This window comes from Camellia sinensis, chromosome 5 (assembly GCF_055761805.1).
Source record: "Camellia sinensis isolate YWXY chromosome 5, ASM5576180v1, whole genome shotgun sequence".
Classification (NCBI taxonomy): domain Eukaryota; kingdom Viridiplantae; phylum Streptophyta; class Magnoliopsida; order Ericales; family Theaceae; genus Camellia; species Camellia sinensis.
In genome coordinates, this window is record NC_138965.1 from 49,943,928 (window position 1) to 49,970,123 (window position 26,196).

Below are 26,196 nucleotides of genomic sequence, written 5' to 3' on the forward strand. Positions count from 1 at the left end.
ATTAATTTCTAAATTATATGTATTCCATTATCAATGCAACCTGTACATATACAGAATAATACATCTATCAATTATAATCTAAATCAATTATCAATAATACCCATTTCATTATCAACTATCCAAAAACTTTAACTTGTAACATCATATTGCAAATATCATATAAATCCATACCAACCAAATATAATTCATCTAAATTAAATATTAGATACAAAATAACTGAATTTCTGCAACATAGGATTGTACAAAAATATGTCTTCCATATACAGAACAAATGCTCTTCGTACACAAAAATAAATATACACAATAGCCCATGCAAAAGCAATTTGTAAAAAAAAAAAAAAAAAATAAAAAAATTAACCATTAGCACTTATTCAATAAAATTGACATTTCAAATTATAATAATTATAAATTTAATAATTCTAATATATTATACTTAGCAAATTATTACAATTATAAAATTAATAATTCTAACTTTCTACCTATTAATACAATTTTTCTAAAGATTGATTGGTGTCATTTGCTTGTGTTGCAGCTTCAACTTCAACAAGAGCACACCTTAAAGATGCAATGATCTTCGATGCTTCATCACCAAACCCCATTTTGGCCAACCTTGATTCTGTTTTCCCAGTCAACACTGCCTCTCTTAACTGTTTGCATTCACAAAGCAATGAGAACTGTTAAAGGATCAAAATCAAAGGGATGATTTCCTGTTCAACAAAAATGATGACTGCCGTAAAAACATACATCTAAAACATCAATATCAAAATTCTAACTGTTCGGGATACCTTGAAACTCCATATATTAGGTTCTTATGTTTTTATGGCAATATGAGAGGGAATGTAAAGTTAAAAAGCAGTAAACACCAGATCTGATGACAGCTTAGGATTAAGTAATTTCATGCCTACATTCCTGGTGAAATATAACTAGCAATTATAGTTGATGCAGAGGCATGAGACTTCAGTACAGATAATGGTAGCCGCCACTCATTAATAAACCAATCATTAGCTTGATCCTCTTTGAACTGGGCAGAGAGGAGTCTACATCTCGCAAAAGAGTAGGTTCATAACAAAAGAGTATACAAGAAAAGAGGTTATAATTTGGCCAAAGTCACTACTTAATCTATAATGGCAATTGTGATCATGTTTAATTGTGAGTTAATTCAATACCCACCAATTTCAGTTTGAGGTTCTTATTTCCAGTGGTTACCAATAATGCAATTGATTCAATTCCAAAAGCAAATCAGATTATGTGGATCAAAATACATTAAAAATCTAAAGAGGTTTTTCATTGTTTTTTTTTTTTGAAGGTTTGACAAAGAGAAAAGGGCTTGATACAACTAAGCTATATTCTAAATATCCAAAATTAAGAACTTTAGAATATTTATATATATAAAAAAAGAATGATATCATGAGGGAAGAAATTATGCCTTTCATTTTTTATTGGCTTCATTCCTTTATTGGTCTTTAACAAATACTAGATTTGTAAACAAACAACAGATTTAAGCGTCCAAATGCATCTTCAATAAATCTAGGCACAGAACAGTAAAATGATAACTCTGTAGTATAAACTGAATAACATTCTAGTACTCGAAGTTTCTTTCAACTAGCTACTCAAACTGAAGGTGCAACCAAAATTCAGAATCAAGAACCAGTGCCATGGAAATTACAGCCATGCATCATAACCCTGAAACTATTCATTAAGCTATGACAAGTAATGGTTCCTTAAAGAGAATGATAGAGGACCAAACATAGATAGCATTTAAATTTCCTAAATCAAATAAATAGCACTAGATCAAATGAGTTCACTAATAGCTATTCATTTCTTTCTCATTTTCCTAACTCAACCAAGCCACACACACACACACACACAAAAAAAAAAAAAAAAAAAAAGAGAAAAAAAGAAAAAGAAGGGCATTTAGTTTCTTCCCCTTCATTTTATGGCGTATATTTTCTTTCAATATTACTTTTTTCATAGCAAGGTTGCATAGTATAAATTTATACCACATCCACATCCAATAGAGGTTTAGGCAGAAATCACCCTATGAGGCAAACATACATATGCTGCTCTCTATATTTCTGTAACAGAAAGCAGTGAAGTAGGCACATAGTGTGTTGGGCCAAACATCCCTATTGATTGCTTTGTTTCCATTTTAGCGTAGAAATATGGCATATAGTTTCTTTCAATATTCTCTATTTTCATATCAAGGTCGCAAAGTATGAATTTATACCACATCCATATCCAATAGATGTTTTAAGTGGTAATCAACCTATGAGGCAAACACAAATATGCTGCTCTCTATATTTTCTGTAACAGAAATCAGCAGAGTAGGGACACAGTGTCGGCCCCAACATCCCAATTGATTAGTTTGTTTCCATTTTAATGTATAAATTGCATCTTATGCACTAATAAAGCGCTTATTCCCCCCATTTTCTGCAAACAATCAGATAGCACATGATTCATACCGGTTTACCTCTGTGTAGCAGAGCAATAAAAGTTCCAAACAAGGGTTTGCCTGGAATACAATACAAGTAAAGAATCAGTTCAGCAAATATTTGAAGTTCAAACTTAATGACTTTAACTTAAGAAATACAAAGATGAAATGCCAGTTATAAAACTTTTTGTTCCATCTATTGGATCTAAAACCCAAACATATTCTGCAATTTTCTCTTTACATCTCCAACCCTTCTCCTCTCCAAAACTGCAACTTGCATTCTCTAACAGTTTCAGCAAAAACAATGAAACTACAAGGCATTATATATACAAAATCTTATTTAAGAACTAACACTAATTCACTACTGCTCCTTTTTGTTTATTAGAAAAGTAAAAGAAATAAATACATAAATGAGAACCATATTATTCCACAGGTAATGGTTGGCTTATGAGATTTAAATTTAATTAAACATATTACACATGCTTTGTTTTCTAAATCACCTCATTTTCACATGTGTTTTGGCCATTTTCTCCCATTCACATGTATCTCATTGTTTTAAAAAATAAAAAAATAAATCATTGGGGCATTTCATCATACACTTGCAATGCAAAATGTTCATTATGTATGAACATCACAGAGGCTGCTAATGTGTTTCAACAAGTCCATTATTCAACATTCACAAAACATTTTAGCAAGCCTATTATTCATATCACACAGCTTTTCATCATGGGGATCAAATGCAAGTTAAGTGGAGAGAATTTATTTTTTTTAAAAAAAATACTTACTTTTTCTTCTTTGTCAATGGAGGAGATTTGGGGATCTAGGGCTGGTAATGTGTTTGGGTAAACAAAGCTACTCAGCCAATGTAGAGAACGGACGTTAGAAGGCCGACGCCGGAAGCCCTCCACCGCCGTCGACGAGTTCATTGATGGAGAGAGCGAGGCCAAATCTGATGCTGCAAGAATGTAGGTTTATAGAGAGAGAGAGAGAGAGAGAGAGAGAGAGAGAGAGGTTGAATGAAAAGAAGATGAGGGAGAAGAATCTGAAGAGAGTGATAGTTCAAAAAAAACAAACAGAATCTGAAGAGAGGGAGAGGGAAAGGGACGCTGAGACAGAGAGAGAGAGGCGCTGGTTTTGTTTAGGGTTTGGAGAGAAGAGTGAGAGCATGAGATATTAATTATATAGATGGTTATTGGCGACACAAATTTTTTAGTCGCTGAAAATATTTTATAAACCCCTCCAAAATATTTAAAATGTCTCTCTCCAAAAATTTTAGTTCTTTGGCGACTAAAATTCTTTTTTGTTGCTGAAAATAAACTTTTGACCACTAAAATTTTGGTCGCCAAAGATAAAAAATAAATTTTTATTTTACATTAGGCAACTAAATGATTTGGGGAGCCAAAACGCAATATACGGCGACCAAAATTCTTTTTTGTCGCTAAAAATAAACTTATGGTGACCAAAATTTTGGTTGTCATAGGTAAAAATAATTTTTTATTTTCTATTCAGCGATTAAATGGTTTTAGTAGCCAAAACTCAGTATATGGCGACTGAAATTATTTTTTGTCGCCAATTCTAGCATTTTTAGCCACTAATTTTTTTTAGTCGCCAATAACTAATATACCCCGACTAAAAAAATTAGTAGTTAAATGTTTTACTTTTGTCGACTAAAAAAATTTTTGGTCCCAATTCCACAACTTTTGACGACTAAATTTTTTTTAGTCTCCAATTTTGGTCGCCGAATGTGCATTTTGTTGTAGTGATATACAGATATGCCTCTTTTTAAACTTTTTGCCCCCCAAATCTTTAAAAAAGAAAAAAAAAAAAACTTCCCCATATTTGAACTTATTCAAATCTATTTGTCCCCATGTTTTTAACTAACTTATCACTATATCTGGACCTATCTATCCCCATATTTTTAACCTATCTATCATCGTATCGGAACTTCTTTATCCTCATATTTGAACCTATGTGTCCATAAATTTGGTACCTCCATTTTTTTTTATCCTATCTGTCATGATATTTTTAACTATACATAAATGTCCCCATGTTTGAACCTTTCTATCCCCATATTTAGATCTATTTATTCCCATTTTTTTAATTTTTTTTTCATTTAAAAGTGATTTAAAAATATACAGATAAGCATATATTTATTTTTTTTAATTTTTAAATTCATTATATTTTTTAATTAATTTTTTTAAAAGTCCACATATAGGCATATTATATCCCGTTTCTTTCTTTCTTCCTTCCTTTCCCCTCCTCCCTCTCAAAATTTCACATTAAATATCGATCTTAGTTAAAAGACCTCAAAAAAGGAGAATCCACATTGATCTTGTTTAAGAGATCTTCAAAAAACTGAATCCATAAACAGTGGCGGAGTTAAGAAATTAAATCAGAGGGAGCACTTATTAATTACAATATTAAAAAATTTTATAAAAATATTTCACATAAATTTTGACCATTAACTTCAAGAAAGATAAAAAAAAATAAAAATAATAATCAGTGTGTTTGGTTTTAGTTTTCTGAAAACTAAGTTCTTATTTTTCGTATTTTTTTGGTTTTAGTGAATATTCTTTAAATTTTAATCAATTTTTTTTTTTTTACTTTTTAGATGCACATTACTTAGATATGTATCCAAATAATAAAATATTTGAGAAAAAAATATTTTAAAAAATTAATAAATACAAAAAAATACAAAAAAATGTACTGAATTTTCATATTATTTTTATATTTTTTGGTATTTAGTGTATTTTTTAAATATTTTTTTTACAAATATTATACTTTTTAAGTATATTTATGTTAGGCGTGTCTAAAAATTAAAAAAATATGCTTAAAATATTAAAAAAAATTTATTGAAAACATTAAAATACGAAAAATAAAAATGTAGAATTGCGTTGGGACTCCTACAAGGGATTCGTGACTTGTTTACTTCCCTATATTGATAAAGGTTTTCCGGCAATGTGCAAATTGGTTTGATTTAATTATTTATTTTAAATGTTCGAACTTTAATCTTGAGTTCTATGTGAGTTATAATTGTGCCACGTAAGTTTTCAAATGATTAGATACTTTATCAAATGTATCTCTACTGGGCATATAGCTCAACCCTACTGGTGATGTGCCACCATTGCAGTAATTCGGAGACTGCATTTTGTTTTTGGTTGGGAGCTGTAGCCTAAGGATTTGTAGTTTTGAAGACTTAAAGCTGTCGCGTTGAGTATTGGAAATTTATTTTGTCGTTTAAATTAATGCTTTGAATTTGAATTCGCTTACGTGGCAATGTCTTTTGAATTGTCTTCTAGCTTATTAAACTTGGTAATGGACATGAATTGTTCGCACCTTGGAATTGTAATTCTAAACCAGAGTTCAATGAGAAAGATGACTTAATTGTATTTTATTAAACATGGTTGTGGTATGTTCTAGTATGATATTTCAGGTCGTTACAGGAACTACGAAGAAGGTTGGTCCTAAGTAAACGGATTGTTCCTGATGCAACAGCGAGGTTAGAATTGTGCAATTTTGAATATTTTTTTTATTATTGCATCTGTATTTTGTTTGTAGTATCTTGCATATTTATATCTTTAGTATCCTGCTTGTGCATATTTTGTTTTTATTATGTTTAGCATCATACCATGTAGCTACATGCTTAAGTGATATATATCTATGAATGTTAGTGGATGAAGATTGTGTTGTTCAATTTGGAATAATATTGATTTTCATGCTTGTAAACTCATTTTCTTTGAGTTGTACATCTTCAAAACATTTTCAAAATACATGAAATCAAATCATTGCAAAATGAATGACATAGTTTATACTTGTTTGTTTCACATAATAATTTCTAGATTTATTAAATAAATCGGAATATGAACATATATAATATCTAAAAATCATATCATGATTTAGTAGAGGTCGATCTTTGATCCGGTGAGTAGAGGTGCTTAATTAATGACCTTTCTTTTTCATACCTAAGGTTTCGAGCCAAGCATCATTAGTTACGACGAACAATAGCCATGACACAAGTCACGAGTTTCCTAATTTTTCCAAAATGTTAGGTGCCGACTCTGAGATCTGATGACGCAGTCCATATCTGGCAAATGTTATGCAATAAAATGAATTTTCTATAAAACTTGCTGGATTTGGACTCTCATAAATGTTTCATATTGCACTTGTGAGACTAGATCAAAGAAGTCGAGAGTCCGAACTGTTTATAGCACTCAGGTACCCCCCGGGCGATGCAACAGGGGTGTAGTTTGGTATTGGCTAAGTTGGCTTGAGTATCCATGGTGGAAGATCAAAAACATATGCGGAGTAGGTACCACGTGCCTTCTGGTTAGAAACAGGTAAAGTGGTGATTGGTCGTGCTTGATATGCCAACTTGCATACACCAACCTAGGGATTACTTGAGTCGTATTTACCACCCCTTGAATTATATTGTTATGTTTTCAAATTAGAATTGTGCATAAGATTTCCAAAAGATAAAGAAATATATTTTGAGCATGACATGACATATGCATTCATCTTAGGAGACTGTATAAAATGTATATACTTTGTTAAGATCTTCCTACTAGGCTTTGTGCTCACCCTTACAGATTTTTGTAAGAAATGATGTGGTGATTCCGCTGAGTTAAAGGTGTGGAGTGTATTTTGAGGGCACATGGCTCTTCTCTTTTGTTGTTATTTTGACAAGTCAAAGGCTTTACATGTATGAGTTTCGATAACCATTTTGTATAACCGAGTATAAGCCTTGGAACTTGTATCCCATGAGGGCATTAAATTGTATTTGACTCATAGTGCCACATGCCATAGGTTCATATTCTAGGAAAAGTTGAATGTATAATTGCATGTGGAATACTTTTGTTTATAACTAGAGTATAAGGAATACAAATTTTAGAGATTTGATGATGATGTTAATGATGTGGCATTATATCTCGTATACATATATGCAATGGAAGTTATTAAGTTTGGAACAAGATCATCTCGACCTCAGACTGACCTTGTATATATAGTGAGCTATAGTACCTTCCCAACTTAGGATATGATGCTCTCCTTTTAGGATGTGATGATACCATTTGTTTGAATAGTGAAGCCTTAGATCTATTCAAGCTAGGACAGGGAAAATCTAACCTTCGAGGGTGTTTGGAATATTTTTTTTGTGCGAATGTGAAATGCTTGCTTATGTGCTAATGTGAAATCATGGAAAAAGGGCACCCAATCTTCAAAGAGTCTTAATTTTAAAGGGGTTTTCATTCAAAACTTAGGATCATATTAGAATTAGAATTTGGGTCCAAATCTAGAGGGTTGTGTTTGATGAAGAATCACAATTTGGGGATTGTATCTGAAAGGATAAATTTATAGCAAGATCAGAACTAGGAGGCTAAAAATTATGTCTTGCTTTGTTTTGACCGACATGCTCAGTACCATGATTTGTTTTGATTCACTGGGGTTCAAAGAGCCTGATTCTGTATATTTTGGTGGATAACCCAGGAGAAGCCATACCCAACTCACAAAAAAGCCCAGTCCAATCCAACTCAGAAAAAGCCTAACTCATCTCCCTCTGCATAATCTGACCTCTCCAAGTCAAAAACATTGCAGTCCATTCAACACTGGAAAAAACCATCTTTGACAAAGTCCAGTCTATTCAATCCCAAAAAGCCCACTCAGAAAAGGCCAGTTCCATCTAAAAATCCCAAAGTTGCCAATAATTCTTTCCCTGAGAAAAAGTCAATTGAACTAAGGGCAATTGTTAAAAGCACTTGAACGGAACCCTCTGAACTAGGGGCATGATGGAAGAAATTGGAAAGGAAAGTTGCTTTGAAGTGAAAATGGGTTTTGACCTAACAGTGGACTACTTGAAGTTTGTCATGGATTTGCCAATGTACTTGGAAAATGAAAACCCCTTTGTGTTTGGGATGCTTAAGTGGTGTATTGTGGGTGGTTGAGTCGGGTATAGAGTTTGGAGTCTTATTTTCTTTGTCTTTTTTGGAGTCATTGATCATTTGAGTCTTTTTTTTTTCTCTTTGTTTTGAGTTGCTTTTTCCGTGTTCTTCATTCTTCACCCTTCATTCGAGTTTTTGATCATTCAATTATGCATATGGTACTCCTTGTGATTTCATGAAAACAAGAAAAGCTTTCAAAATTTTAATTAAGCAAAGGGAAAGCCGTAGGTTGTCCAATGTGCTAATAAGAAAGAGATTTCACTAATAAGGTCGGGTATTGAGAAGGATTCCCTAAATAGATCGAACAAATTCTGAATCATTGTCACAAGGTTTTTTATAATCATTCTAAAATTTCAAGCAATTCTTTCTTTGAAACTTGAGAGGATGGATTCAGAATTGTGGTATTTTATACTATCTGGGGAAATGTTCTTTACACTCTGGCAATCACGTTAGCAGGTACAAGATGACATTCAGACCTCACAGTTGTAGAATTCCACCCCGTGGCATTTATTTTTTTCATCACACACTAAAAAAAAAAAAAGAAATGAATCAAAAAAACAAAAAAAAAAAGAAAAGAAAAAAAGAAATCAAAAAAAAGAAAAAAATCAACCGTAAAGCCAGGGGCATCCTTGAAATAAAATTCAATCAACTGTGAGAAAAAAAAAAGTTCGTCTGAATTCAAAATGGCCGATGCAAGGAGGTACCACATTATAGGGAGAATTGACTTTGAAAATGGAATGAAAGAAAGAAAGACGACACGGGCAAGCCAAGAAAGAACCAAGCTCAAACCAAGGCAAAGCAAATTTCATTGTTAGGGCAAGGATATCTATTGATCAAATTTATTGCAAACTGTTGTAACACTACCCTTGAGAGGCTCGCTGGGCTGAAAACCTAAAAGGGCGACCTAGGCAAAACTTAGAGCATGCAAAAGTAAAAAATGAAAAAAAAAAAAATGGAAGCTCGCAAGGCCGAAAACCAGAAAGGGCAGTTCTAGCAAAGTTAGAGCGCAAAAAGAGAGTGTTAATGCTCTAGTGAACCTTAACCCCCGTGAAGTACATGAGGTTTGATTCTCATTTTGAGATACATAGGCAACTTCCTCCTAAGGTTCGACCCAATATCCTTTCCGATTTCATCCTTAGCTTCGCATTCATCCATGAGCTACAATGACTGTTGCACATAGCATATTTGCGTTAGGTGAGGAAGAACTAGTTTGAATCAATAGGTAGGGAAATTTTTAATACTTGAACTTATCAGTGAAATCTCCAACTTGAGCCCAAAGGGAATTGGAACCGAACCTTTTGCAAAACATTATTTCTAAAGGTGATTTTTGAATAAACGAGTGAACATGAGGGATACTAGGGGCACAATGAATGATTAGTCTCTTTGAGTATTTTCTCTTCTTCTTTGGCATTTGGGGTTGGTTGTGGGTTTTTGTTATTTTCATGATGAGTGCGTGTCTCGATCTTCTCTCATTGAGTCTTTCTTATGTTTGTTAATGTGTGCATATTTTCGTGTCAAGTGCATGCCTTGGCCTATGTTCATAGAGTCTTTCTTGTGTATGCTTGTGTGTATGTGGCTCAAAGTTAAATAGAATGACATGGCCAAAATTCCATACATAAATATTTGCTTCAAATTTAAACGAGGTCCATGTATGGAAGTCATAAACAAATTGAGAGTGCTCACGCAAGGGGCATCATTACAAAATATATATGGGAGAAATCTACCATTACTTTGGGTTTTGGAATAAATTCTCAATACTCTGGGGCATGAGAGAGCATGAGCTGATTGGTTGGGAGTTATTCTACAATTTGATGATCGCTTTCACAAGCACTGGCCTAATGTTGAAAAATGTAAACAGTGATTGGATACAAGGGGAAAGAGTACATCTGACTAGGTTATCAACTGAACAGGGGGCATGGACTATACTTTTCTCCCGAGCTATCTGTTAGGAACTTTCTCCTAAGTTAGGCTGAGTTCACTCCCATGATGATTTTGATATGATTCATCTTTTGAAAATTGTCCCCGACCAATTCAAGACTTTCTTTGGTTACCCTCTTCTCTTTGATTAAGATACATCTTTTGGCTTATATATACATGTTCACACACTGTGATGCTCAGCCGACCAATTGAATTCCCATTAGGAAAAGAAGATCGAATCACTCTTTGGGTGGTCGACCGGGTGGTTGACCAGCTAGATGACCAGGCGATTGATAGATGGTGGTTTTCGCTTTGAATCTTGTTGTTTTTGCAACGTGCCCATAGTATTCTAAACTGCGCCTGCAATTGTTTTACTTGGTTGTGCTCGCAAGGTTTATAACCGTGCCCACGATGAAGTTTTGTGTCTTTTCCAATCCAACAGGTGTAAATGAGTATGTTTATGTTGATTTTTTTTTTTTTGTTGCTTTGTTTTTTTGAGTTATATCTTGTATTTCATTTTGTTGAAGGCTTAGCATCCAGTTCAAAACTCACTCATGCAACCATTATTAATTCCAAATTGAAAACGAAGTGTTTTCATGGTCAATTGTTGTGTCATTCGCGCCATGATGTGCAAAATAAAATTCTTTTATTAATTTTCGAGATCAAACCTCGATCGAAATTTTACAAAATATAAATATAAAAAAAAATACAAAAACAAAAATACAAAAAAAAAAAATGATGGAAAATTCAAAAATAAAAAATAGAGAAGAAAGCGTTAGCGCTATCTTATATTTCGGTGATATGCAAAAGCTCGCCGGCGAAGGGTAAAGACGGATCTCACTTACGGATATCTTCATCGCTCAACTCTACTATCGAATGACAAACCCCAGGATTCATTCTGAAGAGCCCTTGACGGCCCTACCTTAGCACTCGTAAGACTTCTGAAGGAAATTATTCTCCATTGGTTGTCAAACGAAGAAGACCAAGAAGCTAGGAATCAGGCCATGGTTATTACTCTCGGCTTCAGCTTTTCGTTCTGCATTTTCAACTGATTAATATCCCACCACGCGTCTTGGTACATACACTGATAGAGAGAGAGCTATATGCTCAACCATTGTACCTGATTTGTCCTGCTCTGTAATCGCCGGGACAAATTAGATACAACAATCATGATCTCTACACACGAGTTTAGTGTGTGGGAGTTGGCATCGATATCTGATTTGGTCACCATTAGTCGTTCAGCTGACAAATTAGGGAAGTTGAAGACACAGGGACGTGCACTCTAAGTTGGCTCTGAGGAGCCAATGTTAGGTGTCTCATCGAGGAATCATTAAGGTTAGGGAAGAGAATGAGAGGACGGGGAGGAAGCCATGACAGAGATAGAGAGAGAGAGAGAGAGAGAGAGAGAGAGAGATTCGAGCTACTATAGATTAACGATTCACAATTTTTTGTGTGGGAGTTGGCGCCAATATCTGATTTGGTCACCATTAGTCGTTCAACTGACAAATTAGAGAAGTTGAAGACACAGGGACATGCACTCTAAGTTGGCTCTGAGGAGCCAATGTTAGGTGTCTCATCGAGGAATCATTAAGGTTAGGGAAGAGAATGAGAGAACGAGGAGGAAGCCATGACAGAGAGAGAGAGAGAGAGAGAGATTCGAGCTGCTATAGATTGACGATTCACAGTGTTTTGCTCTGTGTCTGTCTCACAAGCCTTAGTTAAGAAGAAGACGGAGTAGAGAATGAAAACAAAGAAGAGAGGCACCAGGAAAAAAGGATAGAAGGATCTAGGCACGGTGTCGTCAGGCGCTGCATATGTTGAAATCTTGGGTGCTAGACACGATGCTCGAAGAAGGAGAAGGAAAAAAATAAAAGAGAGAGGAAGAAGAAGAAAAAGAAGAAGAAGAAGAAGAAGAAGAAGAAGAAGAAGAAAAAGGAAAAGACAAATCAGAGAGAGGATCTTGACACCGAAGAAAAGGAGAGGAAAAAAGGAAAAAGAAAAATAAAATAAAGAAAAACAAAAAAATAATATATATATATATATATAATGGTGTATATTTGTGTATATTTTGTACATTTGATGTTCGATGATTTTTGTTTCAAAACATGATCGTTCATCCATCGCATGATCATACCATTCTCATGTATCCATCACATGACCGCACCACTCTCATACATCTATCGCATGATCACACCTTTATTAGGCATTTATCGCACAATCCAACCGCTTTTGTGCATCTATCGCATGATCGCACCGTTCTTGTGTATCTATCGTACAATCCAACCACTCTCGTGCATCTATCGCATGATCGCACCATTCTTGTTCATCTATCGCACTATCCAACCATTCTCGTGCATCCATTGCATGACCTCATCGCTCTTGTGCATCTATCGCATGATCGCATCATTATTATGCATCTATCGTATAATCTAACCGCTCTTGTGCATCTATCGCACGATTGCACCGTTCTTGTGCATCTATCTTGCAATCAACCGCTCTTGTGTATCTATTGCATGATCATGCCATTCTTGTGCATCTATCGCACAATCCAATAATTCTTGTGGATCCATCACACGATCGCACCGCTCTCAAGCATCTATTGCACGATTGCACCACTATTCTATATCTATTGCACCATTTTTGTGTATCTATTGTACAATCGTACCTTTGTTGTACATCTATCGCACAATCCAACCGCTCTCACGCATCTATCGCACGATCGCACCACTCTCATACATTTATCGCACAACATGTTGCATCTATCCCATCACACTCTTTATCTTCCACATTTTTTCCTTTTACGTGAAACTGTTAGGATTTCTAGTTTACTTAGTTAAAACCTTCATTCTCTCTGTATGAAATACGGTTAGGTACGCTTGTTGGTTATATCACCTTTCCTCTTTTTGCGCAAAATGCGTTAGGATTTCAAGTTTACCCGGTTAAAACCTTTCCCATCTCCTTATGAAATACAGTTAGATACACTTGTTGGTTACACTATCTGTCCTTTTTTTTTTGTGACACACGTTAGGATTTCAAGTTTACTCAGTTAAAACCGTCCCTCTCTCTACATGAAATACGGTTAGGTATGTTTGTTGGTTACACAATCTTTCCTTCTTTCACGTGAAATGTGTTAGAATTTCAAGTTTACTTGGTTAAAACCTTCTTTCTTTCAGTATGAAATACACATAGGCACACCTGTTGGTTACACCATCTTTTCTCATTTTGTGTGAAACGCGTTAGGATTTCAAGTTTACTTAGTTAAAACCTCCCACCTCTCCGTATGAAATATGGTTAGGTATGCATGTTGGTTACCCCATCTTTCCTCTTTTTGCATAAAACGCATTAGTGTTTCAAGTTTACTCGGTTAAAACCTTTCCTCTCTCCGTATGAAATACAGTTAGGTATGCCTGTTGGTTACACCATATCTCCTATTTTCGCATGAAATGCGTTAGGATCTCAAGTTTACTTGGTCAAAAACTTCCACCTCTCCATATGAAATACGGTTAGGTACGCTTGTTAGTTACACCATTTGTCATTCTTTCGCGTGAAATGCGTTAGGATTTCAAGTTTACTTGGTTAAAACCTTTCCCATTTTCTTATGAAATATGATTAGGTATGCTTATTGGTTACACCAACTTTCCTTCTATTGCGTGAGACGTGTTTAGATCTCAAGTTCACTATTTATCCTCTTGTATGACACACATTTGGATCTCAAGTTCACTATTCCTCCTCTCGTGTGAGACGTGTTTGGATTTCAAGTTCACTATTTCTCCTCTCATGCGAGACGGGTTTGGATTTTGAGTTCACTATTCCTTCTCTCGCGTGAGACGCGTTTGGATCTCAAGTTCACATTTCCCTCTCTATCGTTTGTGTTGTGTCATATTTGCATACGGTACACCCCCTTTATAATTTGTATTATGGCACATTTCTATGCGATGTACCCTCCTCTATCATTTGTACAGTGGCACATTTGTATGCGATGTACCCCTCTCTATCATTTGTGTGGTAGACACACTTGTATGCGATGCACCCCCTCTATCATTTGTACTGTATGTACACTTATATGCGATGCAACCCCTATATCATATGTGTTGTGGCATATTTGCATGCGATGCACCCCCTTTATCATTTGTGTGGTATGTACATTTGTATGCAATGCGCCCCTTATATTATTTATGCGGTATGCACATTTGTATACGATGCACCCCCCTCTATTATTTGTGTGGTATGTATATTTGTATACGATGCACCCCCTCTATCATTTGTGCGATATGCACACTTGTGTGCGATACACCCCTCTCTATCATTTGTGTTGTGGCATATTTGTATGTGATGCACTCCCTCTATCATTTGTGTGGTATGCACATTTGTATGCGATGTACCCCCTCTATCATTTGTGCAGTATGCACACATGTATACGATGCACCCTCTTTATCATTTGTGCAGTATGCACACTTGTATGCGATCCATTTCCTTTATCATTTGTGTTATGGCTCATTTGTATGCGGTGTACCACTTCCTATCGTTTGCGTGGTATGCATATTTGTATGCAATGTGCCCCCTTTATCATTTGTGTTGTGACACATTTGTATGTGATACACATCTTTATCATTTGTGTGGAATGCACATTTGTATGCGATGCAGTCCCCTCTTTCATTTTTACTGTGGCATATTTATGTGCGATACATTCCTTCCATCATTTGTGTTGTATGTATATTTGTATGCAATGCATCCCCTCTATCATTTGTGCTTTGGCACATTTGTATGGGATGCATTATTTTTGTCATTTGTGCTTTGTCACACTTGTATGTGATGCATTCCCTCTATTATTTGTGTTTTGGCACATTTGTATACGATGCGTTCCCTTTTATGTTTCATATCAATTACACGAGGCTTGCCTCTCATGTTGCCACCTCCATATCTTTATCACCATTCCATTATGTTTCATTGCATAATCATGAATAAAAAATAAATAAAAAAAATCAGTTTCGCAAAGCATGTAAGTCCAACTTTCAATTGTATTTGGAGCATATCATTTGCATCCTACACCTGAGCTACATTGGTTTGATTCCTTGTAAAGAGATACATAGGCAACCTTTAGTTTCAACCAATTGCATTTGCATCTTGTTTGTTTGCCCAAGTCTTACGACCTTGTCAAAAGGGTCATCTTTGGGCTTTGACATTCACTCACGTCAAGATATGACTTCGAATTCTGTTAAAAAAGACAACTGAAGACACCTTATTTTGACCGGCCATAAGACTTAGGCGCTTTCTTTCGATCACCCAAATGATGAAAATTGAAAAATGCTATTTGATGAATTTCCTAGCAGAAAAGTCAAATTAAGCTTTAATTCCAACTTTACATCCGTTTTGACCAAATTATTTTAAACATGTTAAAAACCTTTTTCTGGATAAAAATTTGGAAAACAGAGCCATTTTTGAAAAAAATTTGGCCTCATTTCTTCGTGGGATGACTGCATGGCTTGTGAAATCACATGGCTTATGAGAAGCCTCATGTGTTTCCATGTGGTTTGTGAGGTATTATTGGGTGTGGTAAGAGAGGGAAAATTTTGTTTTATAAAATGGTGAGAATTGGTTTTGAGAGGAGGGGGGAGAAGTCAGGGAGAGAGAAAAAAAAGCTTCTTTGCAAAAGAAAGTTGTCTGAGAGAGAAAAACCAATTTTACTTGAGATATATTTTGTGAGAATATAACTTACACCCAAGAGCTTGTTCACTAATATACCCTTTACTTTACTGAAACCAATTCAAAAGCTACATTGAAGCTTAAATTCAAACCATTTTTTGAGATTTTAAAGCTTATTCCATAGGCTTGAGGGTGTTAGGAAAAGAGTTTGTTAATCAAAATCCTTTCTTTTAAAGGTGAATTTTTGGAAACAATTCTCGTTCATATCTCAGCAAAACTTACCAAAATTGAGCAAAGAGTGACTACCAGTCGTTCGCCCAGACAACCACCCGGACGTTCTCCCAGACATCCAACCGGATATCTGGCCTTGGGTAATTTGCTCTCTGGTTTTAGTGTTTAAATATTATCAGAGAGAAAGCATAACAAAAGGCTTTGTTTGGCTTAATGGTTAAGATGCTGAGTGTTGGAGGCTTAGATCCTAGGTTCAAACCCTCTTAGTTATATGTTTTGTTTATGATTTTGGTGGAGGATGATGTCAACGTGATGTAGTGATGGCGTCATTGCTGATGTAGATAAACGACTTCAATCTGGACAAAATATTCTATGATGTCAACAGAATATTCCCTGAGTTTTGAAAATTGCAATTTGTCCCAAAATTTTCAGATACTTGAGTTATGGCCCAAATTTCAGCAGAATTTTTGAGTAAGGCCCCTAGAAGCGTGAAGAAGGTTGGTCCTAGCTAAACAGATTGTTCCGGACGCATCCGGGAGGTTAGAAATGTGCAATTTTGAATATTTTTTTTATTATTGCATCTGTATTTTGTATATAGTATCTTGCATATTTATATCTTTAGTATCCCGCCTGTACATATTTTGTTTTTATTATGTTTAGCATCCTACCATGTAGCTACATGCTTAAGTGATATATCTCTATGAATGCTAGTGGATGGAGGTTGTGTCGTTCAAATCGTTCCAAAATAAATGACACAGTCCATACTTGTTTATTTCACAAAGTAATTTCTAGATTTATTGAATATATCAAAATATGAACATATAACGTAAATAAAAATCATATCATAGTTTAGCATAGGTCGATCTTTGATCGGATGAGTATAGGTGCTCAATTAATGACCTTCCCCTCTTATACTTAAGGTTCCGAGCCAAGCATCCTTGGTTACGACGGACAGTAGTGTAGACACCCCATTTTTGACCGACCTTAAGACTCAGATGTCACCAGTTGAGCGCTCGGTGATGCTTCATGTTGTGCTCGTTCTAAAGTTGCGGAGTCTCGGCCGCGAGCCTTGCCTCTAGACTTCGGAGCTCTTTTGTGTCTTGCCTCGGTTTGCGAACCGGGTCCTATTTTCTTTGTTTTCTCTTCCCGAAGGGAGGGAGAGGTCTTTTAGACCATCTCTCAGTGGCCGTAGGCTACGTTTCGTGGTCGTAGGCCATTTTTCCCGTTTGGAGCCTAGTTTTCGATTTTCGGAGCCGTCGGCCATGTGCCTCGGTTCGGAACCGCTTAACTACCTCCGTTAGCTCTGGTTTTTGGCACACATCTTATTTCCTCCCTTTAGAGGAACACTGTGTCCCTGGAGACCACCTTCGTGGTCATACGCCACTTCCGGTGCCTAACAGCCTATTTTCGGGGCCCCAAACCGTGCGTTTTGGCCCTCGAACCTTCGTTTTGCATCCGTTTTGGTCCGTTTTTGGTAGAGACCCTATTTTCATTGTTAGGGAGGTGGTAGGATGGTGGCCGGCCACCTCTTTCCCTGAAAAACCAGTTTTCTCATTTTCTCTCTCCAAAAGCCAGTTTTTCTGACAAGAAGCTGGTTTTTCCCACTTTTGAGCCACATTTTCTGGCTTTTCATACCACCATTGTGTTGTGCTCATCTGGGAGGCCACCAATATGGGTAGGCCGACCAGTAATTCTGCTTGACCCTTTTGAACCTTGCTTAAAAGCTAGCTTTTCTCTCTCTTGGGTCACATTTTCTGGTTTTTCCCCACAGGGCTATGTTCTACTCATCTGGGAGGCCACCTTTCTGGGTAGGTCGACCAGCAATTGTTCTTGAACCTTTTGACCACTGGTCGGCCGACCAGGGGGAGTCGCCGGCCGGCCACTTGAACTGGCCGGCCTGCTTATTGTTTTTTCCCTTTCTGAGTGTAATCTAGTTGTGCCAGCTGGGGACCATTTGGTGCATCCTCCATACACGTGTATGGAGGATCTTTGAAGCTTCCAAGAGAAGCTTTGGCTTCTCTTCTCTATAAGAGAGGCCCTCCTCTTCATATCTAAGGGTTAGAAAAACCAGCTAAGGCTTACACACCTCTTCCTCCATATCTCTCTTTTCCAAGCTCCAAAACCCTAATTTTTCTTGGCCATTTACCCTACACCTCATAGCCTATCTCCTCCCTCATCCATTCCAGCACCTTGGAGGTCACTTGAAGAGCTTGGGGAGTCATATTTTTGGTCAAGAACTTGCTGAGAGTCAGCTCTACAAGGGTGAGTCCCTATTTCCCCTTTTCTTGCTTTATTTTGCATGATATATTAGCTCATTTTGCTTACTTTTTTGGGCTTCGACATGAACTGAAAATAATCTTATTTTGGGCTTCGACATGTTTGATGAAGAACTTTTTTCCGTTTGAGGTCTTCTACTCACCCTTTGTGCTTTATCCCTCTTTTAGGGCTTATTTTGCATGATACATTAGCCTTATTTTTGAGCAGTTTTGGGCTTCGAGCCAAACTGTAAAGTATCTTATTTTGAGTCCCTCTTCAACTTTGTTGAAGGGCTCTTTGCTGTTTGAGGCCATCTACTACCCCTTGCCCTCTATCTCTCTTTTAGGGCCTTTTTTGCATCATATTTTAGCCTTACTTGTGAACATTTTCGAGATTTGTCATAAACTGGAAAAGATATTATTTTGAGCCCCTATTCAAGTTTTATTAAGGGAATTTTTCTATTTGGGGTCATCTTCCCCCTATGCATGCTTCATCTCTTCATGATTAGGGCCATGCATTAGAGCACTTGCATTGGCCATGGTTTGGCCTCTTAGCCACTGAAATTCAATGGATTTTCAGTGGCTTTGTTGCATTTTTGAGGGCCAAAATTAGAAGGGGGTGACCCTCTCTCTCCTTGTCTTGTTTGGGGGTCTTTTGGGCCTTCCAAAGAGACCCTATTTTTCATGCATCGAAGTCTTGTTTCAGCCCTCATTCTGTGAGTTTTGGGGTCTGCCTTGGCTCTGTCCAAGGCCCTTTTGGCCATATTTTATGTGTAGAACAATTCCATTCAAGGCCTTTTGAGGGGGCCTTTTATTGTATGCTTCCTTGACTGATTTTAGGGCCAATTTTGTGAGTTTTAGGGCTGTCATAACTCATTTCCAGAGTTGGTTTGGTCATGCTAAGTGTCTATCTTATATGTGCTTAACGACCCCTTGAATGGCCTTCCAAAGAAGCCTCTCTTTTTTGCATGCATTGACTGCATTTCAGTGATTATTTGGGTGTATTTTGGCATGTTTTGTTCACTGTTTTTGGCTGGTTTGATGAGTTCTCATTTGCTTCATATACATGCCATGTATACCATGCTTGCTAGCCAATATTGCATGCTATTTTAGTCCATCATGTTAGCATCTTTTGGCCATGCTCTAAACTAGAAATGTGCATGTTTTGGGACTGCCTTGGCTCTGTCTTTAGACTTCATGATCAAATAATGCTTGCTTTGTATACTTGTGGTTCAATGCATTGGACTAGTTTTGAGTTTCAGAGCTTATTCCATGCATCGGGTGCCATATTTCCATGTTTCGGGACCATTTAGCATTATGTTTTAGTGTTGAAAATTACATGTTTGAATGCCATGCTTCATCCTTGCCATGTTTTGGTAGAGTGGCATTCAATTCCTTAGGTTCGGTCCTCATTTTGCGTACATGTGTGCACGCATTTCGGTCATCTCATTTACATCTTATGGCCACTGATGTGAGTGTGGCTGAGGTCCACTCATGATTGGTGTAAGTCCAATATGCATTGTGTATGCCTTTCAATTCATTGCATTGTGTATATGTAGACACCCCATTTTTGACCGACCTTGAGACTCAGACGTCACTGATTGAGCGCTCGGTGATATTGCATATTGTACTTGTTCAGAAGTTTCAGAGTCTTGGTTTCGAGCCTTGCCTCCGGACTTCCGGACTCTTTTGTGCCTTGCCTCGGTTTGCGAATCAGGTCCCATTTTCTTCGTTTTCTCTTCCCGAAGGGAGGGAGAGGTCTCGTAGATCATCTCTCACTGGCCGTGGGCTACGTTTCATGGTCGTAGGCCATTTTTCCCGTTTGGAGCCCGGTTTTCGGTTTTCCGGAGCCGACGGCCGTGTGCCTCGGTTCGGGACCACCTAACCACCTCCGTTTGCTCCGATTTTTGGTATGCAACTTATTTCCTCCCTTTTGAGGGACACTGTGGCCCGAGAAACCAACTTCGTGGTCAAACGCCACCTTTGGTGCTTAACAGCCCATTTTCGGGGCCTCGGGCCGCGCGTTTTGGTCCTCCGAACCTCCGTTTTGCATCCGTTTTGTTTCATTTTTGGTGGAGACCTTATTTTCATTGTTAGGAAGGTTGTAGAAGGGTGGGAGGCCAGCAATTGTTCTGAAAGCTAGCTTTACTTCTTCATCGCTCTCCGTCGCCGTTTTCCTCACTAAAAAGCTAATGTTGACCACCCCGGGGCCACTTTCTTGGGCCCTCAACCACATATTTGTGTTGTACACACCTGGGAGGCCACCAATATGACATGGCCGGCCAGCAATTCATCCTGACCCTTTTGAACCCCTCTAAAAAGCTAGCTTTTCTCTCTTCTGGGTCACTGTTTCTGGTTTTTCTCTACAGGGTTGTGTTGTGCTCATCTGGGAGGCCACCTTTCTGGGTAGACCGGCCAGCAATTCATCTTGACCCTTTTGACCCCTGGTCGGCTGACCAGGGGAGGTGGCCGGCCGGCCACCTGAACCTTCTGCACTTGGTCGGCCTGAACCCCTTCTCCAAGTGTGTTCCAGCTGTGCAATCTGTTTCCCCCCAGATTTTGTATTCGGGGGAGCTGCCATTGGGAGGGAAATTTGAATTGGTTTTCCCCCATTTTTCCTCCACTCCTTTCCCTATAAAACCAGCACTTCCAGCTGCATCTGTGAGGGTTAGTAAAATTGTTTTGAGCTTGGCATACACATCTCTCTCTATCCCTCTCATCCAAGCTTCAAAATACCTTGGTTCTTGGCCATTTCTACATCAACTCCTAGCCTATTAATCTACACTCAATTCTAGCAACTTGAGGCTGCTTTCTAGAGGTGAAGAGCTCCCAAACTTGGCCCAAAAGTTGTTGAAGTTTGGTTCTACAAGGGTGAGTCCCATTTTCCCTCTTTCTTGCCTTGTTTTACATGCTATCTAAGCCATACTTGAAAGATTTTTTGGGCTCCGACCCAAACTGTAAATATTCATATTTTGAGCCCCTTTTCATGTTTTATTAAGGACCTCTCGCTGTTTGAGGTCTCCTACTACCACTTGCCTCTTTATCTCTCTTTTAGGCCAATTTTTGCATAGTATTTTAGGCTTATTTGTGAGTTGTTTTGGACTTGGTAATAAATTGTAAAATAACTTTTTTTGAGCCCCTCTTAAACATTGTTGAAGGGCTCTCCTCTTTTTAAGGTCTCCAACTATCACTTGCCTCTTTATCTCTCTTTTAGGCCAATTTTTTGCATAGTATTTTAGGCTTATTTGTGAGCTGTTTTGGACTTTTCCATAAACTGTGAAATTTCTTGTTTTGAGCCCCTCTTCAACTTTGTTGAAAGGCTCTCCTCCATTTGAGAACATCAGCTACCACTTGTCTCTTTACCCCTCTTTTAGGCCTTTTCTTGCATGATAGTTTGGCCTTATTTGTGATTATTTTCGTGGCTTGATGTAAACTGTAAAGTGCCTTTTTTTGAGCCCCTCTTCAACTTTGTTGAAGGGATATTTTCCATTTGGGGCCAGCTGCTGTCCCTTGTGTTTAATCTCTCTTTTAGGGCCATTTTTGCATGATAGATTAGCCCTATTTGTGTTCATTTTTGAGACTTGTTATAAACTGGAAATATGCATAATTTGGGACTGCCTTGGCTCTGTCTTTATACTTCATAATCAAATAATGCATGCTTTGTATAGCTATAAGTCATTCCATGTGCCTAGTTTCGAGTTTCGGGATTCATCTCATGCATCGGATGCCATGTTTCCATGTTTTGGGACCATTTTGCATCACATTTTAGTGCTAGAAATTACATGCTTGTATGCCATATTCCATGCCTTGCCATGCCTTGTTAGAGTTGCATACCAGGCCCTAGGTTCGGTCCTCGGTTTGCGTGCATGTGTGCACGCATTTCGAGTGTCTCATTTTCATCCAATGGCTACTGATGTGAGTGTGGCCGAGGCCCACTCATATTGGTGTAAGTCCATTGTGCATTGTGTATGCCATTTCAATTCATAACATCGCGTATGTTAGGTTGTATGTTAGAGTATCGTGTATGCCATGTTACATCGCGCATTGTGTATGCCATTTCATAGCATTGTGTATGCTAGGTTGCATGTTAGAATTACATTCATGCATGTCATGCATATTGCATTGTGTTTGGGATAGGTGTTAGCCCAAGCACGGGAAACGAGGGGCGTTTCGTACTCCGAGTGACGGAACGTGTCTCAATTCTCGGTCGCCGACACTCCGGATTATCCATGATGGAGTCTAGGCCTTGTTGTGTCCATATGTGCATTCATTTCATATTGAGTCATGCAAATCGACTCCTCGGCCATCATGCATCGAGATGCGTGATTTGTGGCATGAGGATCGAGGACTACACTCTCTGAAGAGTAGTCATGCATACATACGTGAAAATACTTTGTCATGCCCCTTTGTTGCTCTCTGTTGCAGCAAATCAGAAATCAGCAGCCTTTCGGAGCTTGGCACGCATTCCAAGAACAATTGCAAATAGAGGCAAACCGGGGCATCACAAGGTATTTTCTGACAAAGTTAACCCGAGCATGCATCATTCATCATTCGGAACAGAGCTGAGGCAGTCCACGGATTTGCATGCCAATTTATTGCTTTCCTAGATTAATTTGTTAATTAATTAGGGTTTTGTAATTATTCGGACTGTAATTATTTATTCGGGACTGTATATTATTTATTTGGACCCTCCGAGCGAGGGCACAACTGTAATAAGTGTGTGTGTGTGTGATGTATGTCTTTCAACCCCACGTCTTTCTTCTTTTTATTTACCAGCTTATGATGGTTAGATTAGGGCATGTTTCAATTAGCATACAGTATGACAGCATGTTTGCATTCATTCATCTGTCTTGCATGCACCGGGCTCGGCGCATCATACTAACTGCATTTGTATTTCAATTCCAAGTTGAATACATGGTGGCTGAAGCATTTCATATGCCATGTTTAGAATAGTCGAGCCTATTATAGTTGCATTTTTGCATGTGTTGCATTAGGCATTTCTGTATAATTAGGATCATGCATGGATTTCTAATTAGCTTCTGTTTTGGCTTGGAGTACTTGGTAAGTTTTTATGCTTTAGCATCCTTGCATGCGTGTGAGTGACTGCCATGATAGCGTGCTTACCATGAGGCTAACTGCTTATGTGATATAACTGCCTGAATGCCTGTCGGTGAAGGTTGGGTTATTTGAATTGGAACAATTCGTTGACTGTGAGTTTTAAGCCCACTAGATAGTGGCAAAATCATGTTTTCTAAGTCCACCCGAGGGTGGCAAATCCGCGTCTTAGCCTACTTGCGGGTAGCACCATCAAACCATTTTCAAATAAACAAACGTGAAATGTTTTGTTCCAATTCAGGCGACCCAGTCTATACTTGTATGCTGTGCGCATCACATAGTAAATCTAGGCAAATAACTGGAATAAGAATGCATAATGTTTTCAAAACTAGATATCATGGTTAGTAGAGGCCGATCATTGATCGGGCGAGCGGGGGTGCTCACGAAATGACCTTCCCCAATCGTACCCAAGTTCCCGAGCCGAGGCAACTTTGGTGATGACGGACACGTGGCCTTAGGCAACGAGTCAGGGTTTCCTAAATTTCCCAAAATAAAACATTTAGGTGGCGACTCTGTATCTGGCAAAGCAGTCCATGTTTGGCACTTCTTTCAAAAATCTGTTTTCTCAAAACGATTTACCGGATTTGGACTCTTTGGTTCAGATTAAGAACCGTGACAATTCGAGTCCGAACTGTAGTGAGCCCAATACGAACAGAACGGGACCTCATCCCTCCCGGGGCGTTAGGGGACGTCTACAGTTTCTGGCGACTCTGCTGGGGATTTAGAGAACTTGACTCGAACTCATGATATCTTGTTTTGATTACACTTATGTGTTTCTTTGCATTGCATTTGCATTAGTACGCCTAGGACACCGTGTTTGTCATCTGCTATTCCTGAGCGGTTTGCCAGAGGCTGCGTGCCATAAGGCTTACCGGTTACGGGCTCTGCCAGTATGGGAACACAAACCCCAATTTTACCGGGGCACCCTTTTGACCATTCGACCTAATGCATATTTGGAATCCATAGTGACCATTCCAAACTAGGACAGGTACCTTACCCGATAGGTTGTTTGAAGCCGCTGCGTGCGTAGTGAAACCCTAGCTCCTGAAAAAATAGGACAGGGAAACCCTATCCCAACATAGGGGTGTTTTGGCTCTCACTTATCTGTTATGTACTTTTAGAGTGCGTCTTTACAGGAATGCATGTATCAGTTTACAAGTCTGGTCATCAGGCCTGCGGGCACCAATTCAGTATTTTGGGATTTAGTTTACCAAAGGGTAACAGTTTACAGGCCAAATTTTGGGGCAGAATTCAGTAGAGGGCACAGTCATCCTGTTATGCTCATATCTGTTTTGGTGAAATTAGGCTGAGATGCTGCATGTTTTCTCTTTTGCTAGATAGTCCTGGAACTATAGCTTCAGAAGGCTTTGATATCCCCCGGGTACATTGGACTAGTGCTGATAGACTTTTTTAGGTCAGAAATTCAATTCAAGGGCAACCAGTGTTCTTTCGTTGAGGCAAGGCAAAGAAAAGCCAGTCAGGGCTCACCGGTTCATCTGATCCGTCAATCGCCAGTCACATCACCTTTGTTCAGACTCAGCAGACCGTGATGGCACAGGGTTCGGAAGAATTTGTGGCTGTGATAACAACGCTAAATCAGGGAACTGCCATGCAGGTTGAGACCAGTATTGAAACGCAGCGCCCATCTGGGGCGTTTGCTTCACATCCAGCTTTGGGACCCCAGCCGAAGTTTGACCCACTTTTGCTAGCTGAAGATTTGCAGGGTCTAGATCCTCGAGAAGGGTTAGCTCAAACCCGAGTTTTCAGACCCCTGGTGCAACCTAATGAGAGACTTTATCCCCTTGATGCTAATGACCTCGATCTAACCGCAGTGAAAATTGCGAACCTTGAGAAGCAGTTCAAAAAGGCACGGGCCTTAATTCCATTTCTGACATTGAGGATGGGTACACCGAGTCTGCCGTACGGCTCCTAGACAGATTCAAAATGCCATATATTGACCGTTTTGACGGGTCTGGGGATCCAATGGTACATATCCGACCTTTCTTGGATGTCCTAAAGCCGATGGGTTTGACTAAGCCACAGAAACTCTCTCTGTATGGGAGAACCCTGTCGGGTGTAGCAGCCACTTGGTACGCTAAGTTGGAGAATACAGTGAAGCAAAACTGGGAAGAATTGGCTGAGGCCTTTGTTGATCAGTATTCTTACAATACCCAAGTTGAAATGACCATCCAAGAGCTTGAAGCAACCCGCCAGAACCCAACAGAGCCTTTTGTGGAATTCGTTGCGAGGTGGAGAGCAAAGGCAGCACAAATGACAGATCGTCGCCTTTCTGAAAAGGATCAAGTGCAGATGATGGTGCGAAACCTCGAGCATGATATGTTGCAAAAGGTAATAGTCGCTCCACTATTCACTTTCAAAAGTCTACATGAACTGGGGGTTCAGGTCGAGAATGCGTTCAACAGTGGGATCATTCCCAGAACAAGGGAACCGACAAGGAGGATGATTTCAAGGAGTACCAATGCTGGAAGTAGCACTATTCCCGAACCCACTAAAATCAATACAGTCACCACAACCAACCCTTTTGCCAAACCAAGCCTACAAACCGTCGGCCCAGCCCGAGCTCAGGGCAGAACTTTCACCCCTCTCTATATGAGCCTGACTAGTGCACTAAAAGTTCTGATGGAAAGAGGGCATCTCAAACCCCACGATC

The 26,196-nt window shown here is 38.5% G+C and overlaps 1 protein-coding gene across 3 annotated transcripts; it reads right to left on the bottom strand.

Annotated features, from left to right (window-relative positions):
• Positions 1 to 367: 367 nt before the first annotated feature.
• Positions 368 to 3,633, bottom strand: LOC145790624 (uncharacterized). 3 transcript variants are annotated; one of them, XR_014329493.1, is made up of 3 exons: positions 3,217 to 3,633; positions 2,463 to 2,512; positions 368 to 647 (listed from the first exon to the last, which is right to left on the bottom strand). XR_014329493.1 is itself a non-coding variant. In XM_082868858.1 (3 exons), exons 1-3 carry the CDS (start codon positions 3,355 to 3,357, stop codon positions 483 to 485), a joined length of 348 nt encoding a protein of 115 aa, XP_082724984.1. In that variant the 5' UTR covers positions 3,358 to 3,589; the 3' UTR covers positions 368 to 482. The 3 variants fall into 3 exon arrangements, 1 of the variants encoding a protein (XP_082724984.1); XR_014329494.1 differs by having other exon boundaries at positions 368 to 707; positions 3,217 to 3,590; XM_082868858.1 differs by having other exon boundaries at positions 2,471 to 2,512; positions 3,217 to 3,589.
• Positions 3,634 to 26,196: the final 22,563 nt, after the last annotated feature.

What these genes read in the sequence shown, in the direction of transcription:
- LOC145790624 (XM_082868858.1), bottom strand. Translation starts at nt 3,357, where the DNA reads ATGAACTCGTCGACGGCGGTGGAGGGCTTCCGGCGTCGGCCTTCTAAC. An exon ending in CCATTGACAAAGAAGAAAAA is followed by an intron (nt 2,513 to 3,216) that starts GTAAGTATTTTT and finishes ATTGTATTCCAG; the next exon opens with GCAAACCCTTGTTTGGAACT. An exon ending in TATTGCTCTGCTACACAGAG is followed by an intron (nt 648 to 2,470) that starts GTAAACCGGTAT and finishes GAATGCAAACAG; the next exon opens with TTAAGAGAGGCAGTGTTGAC.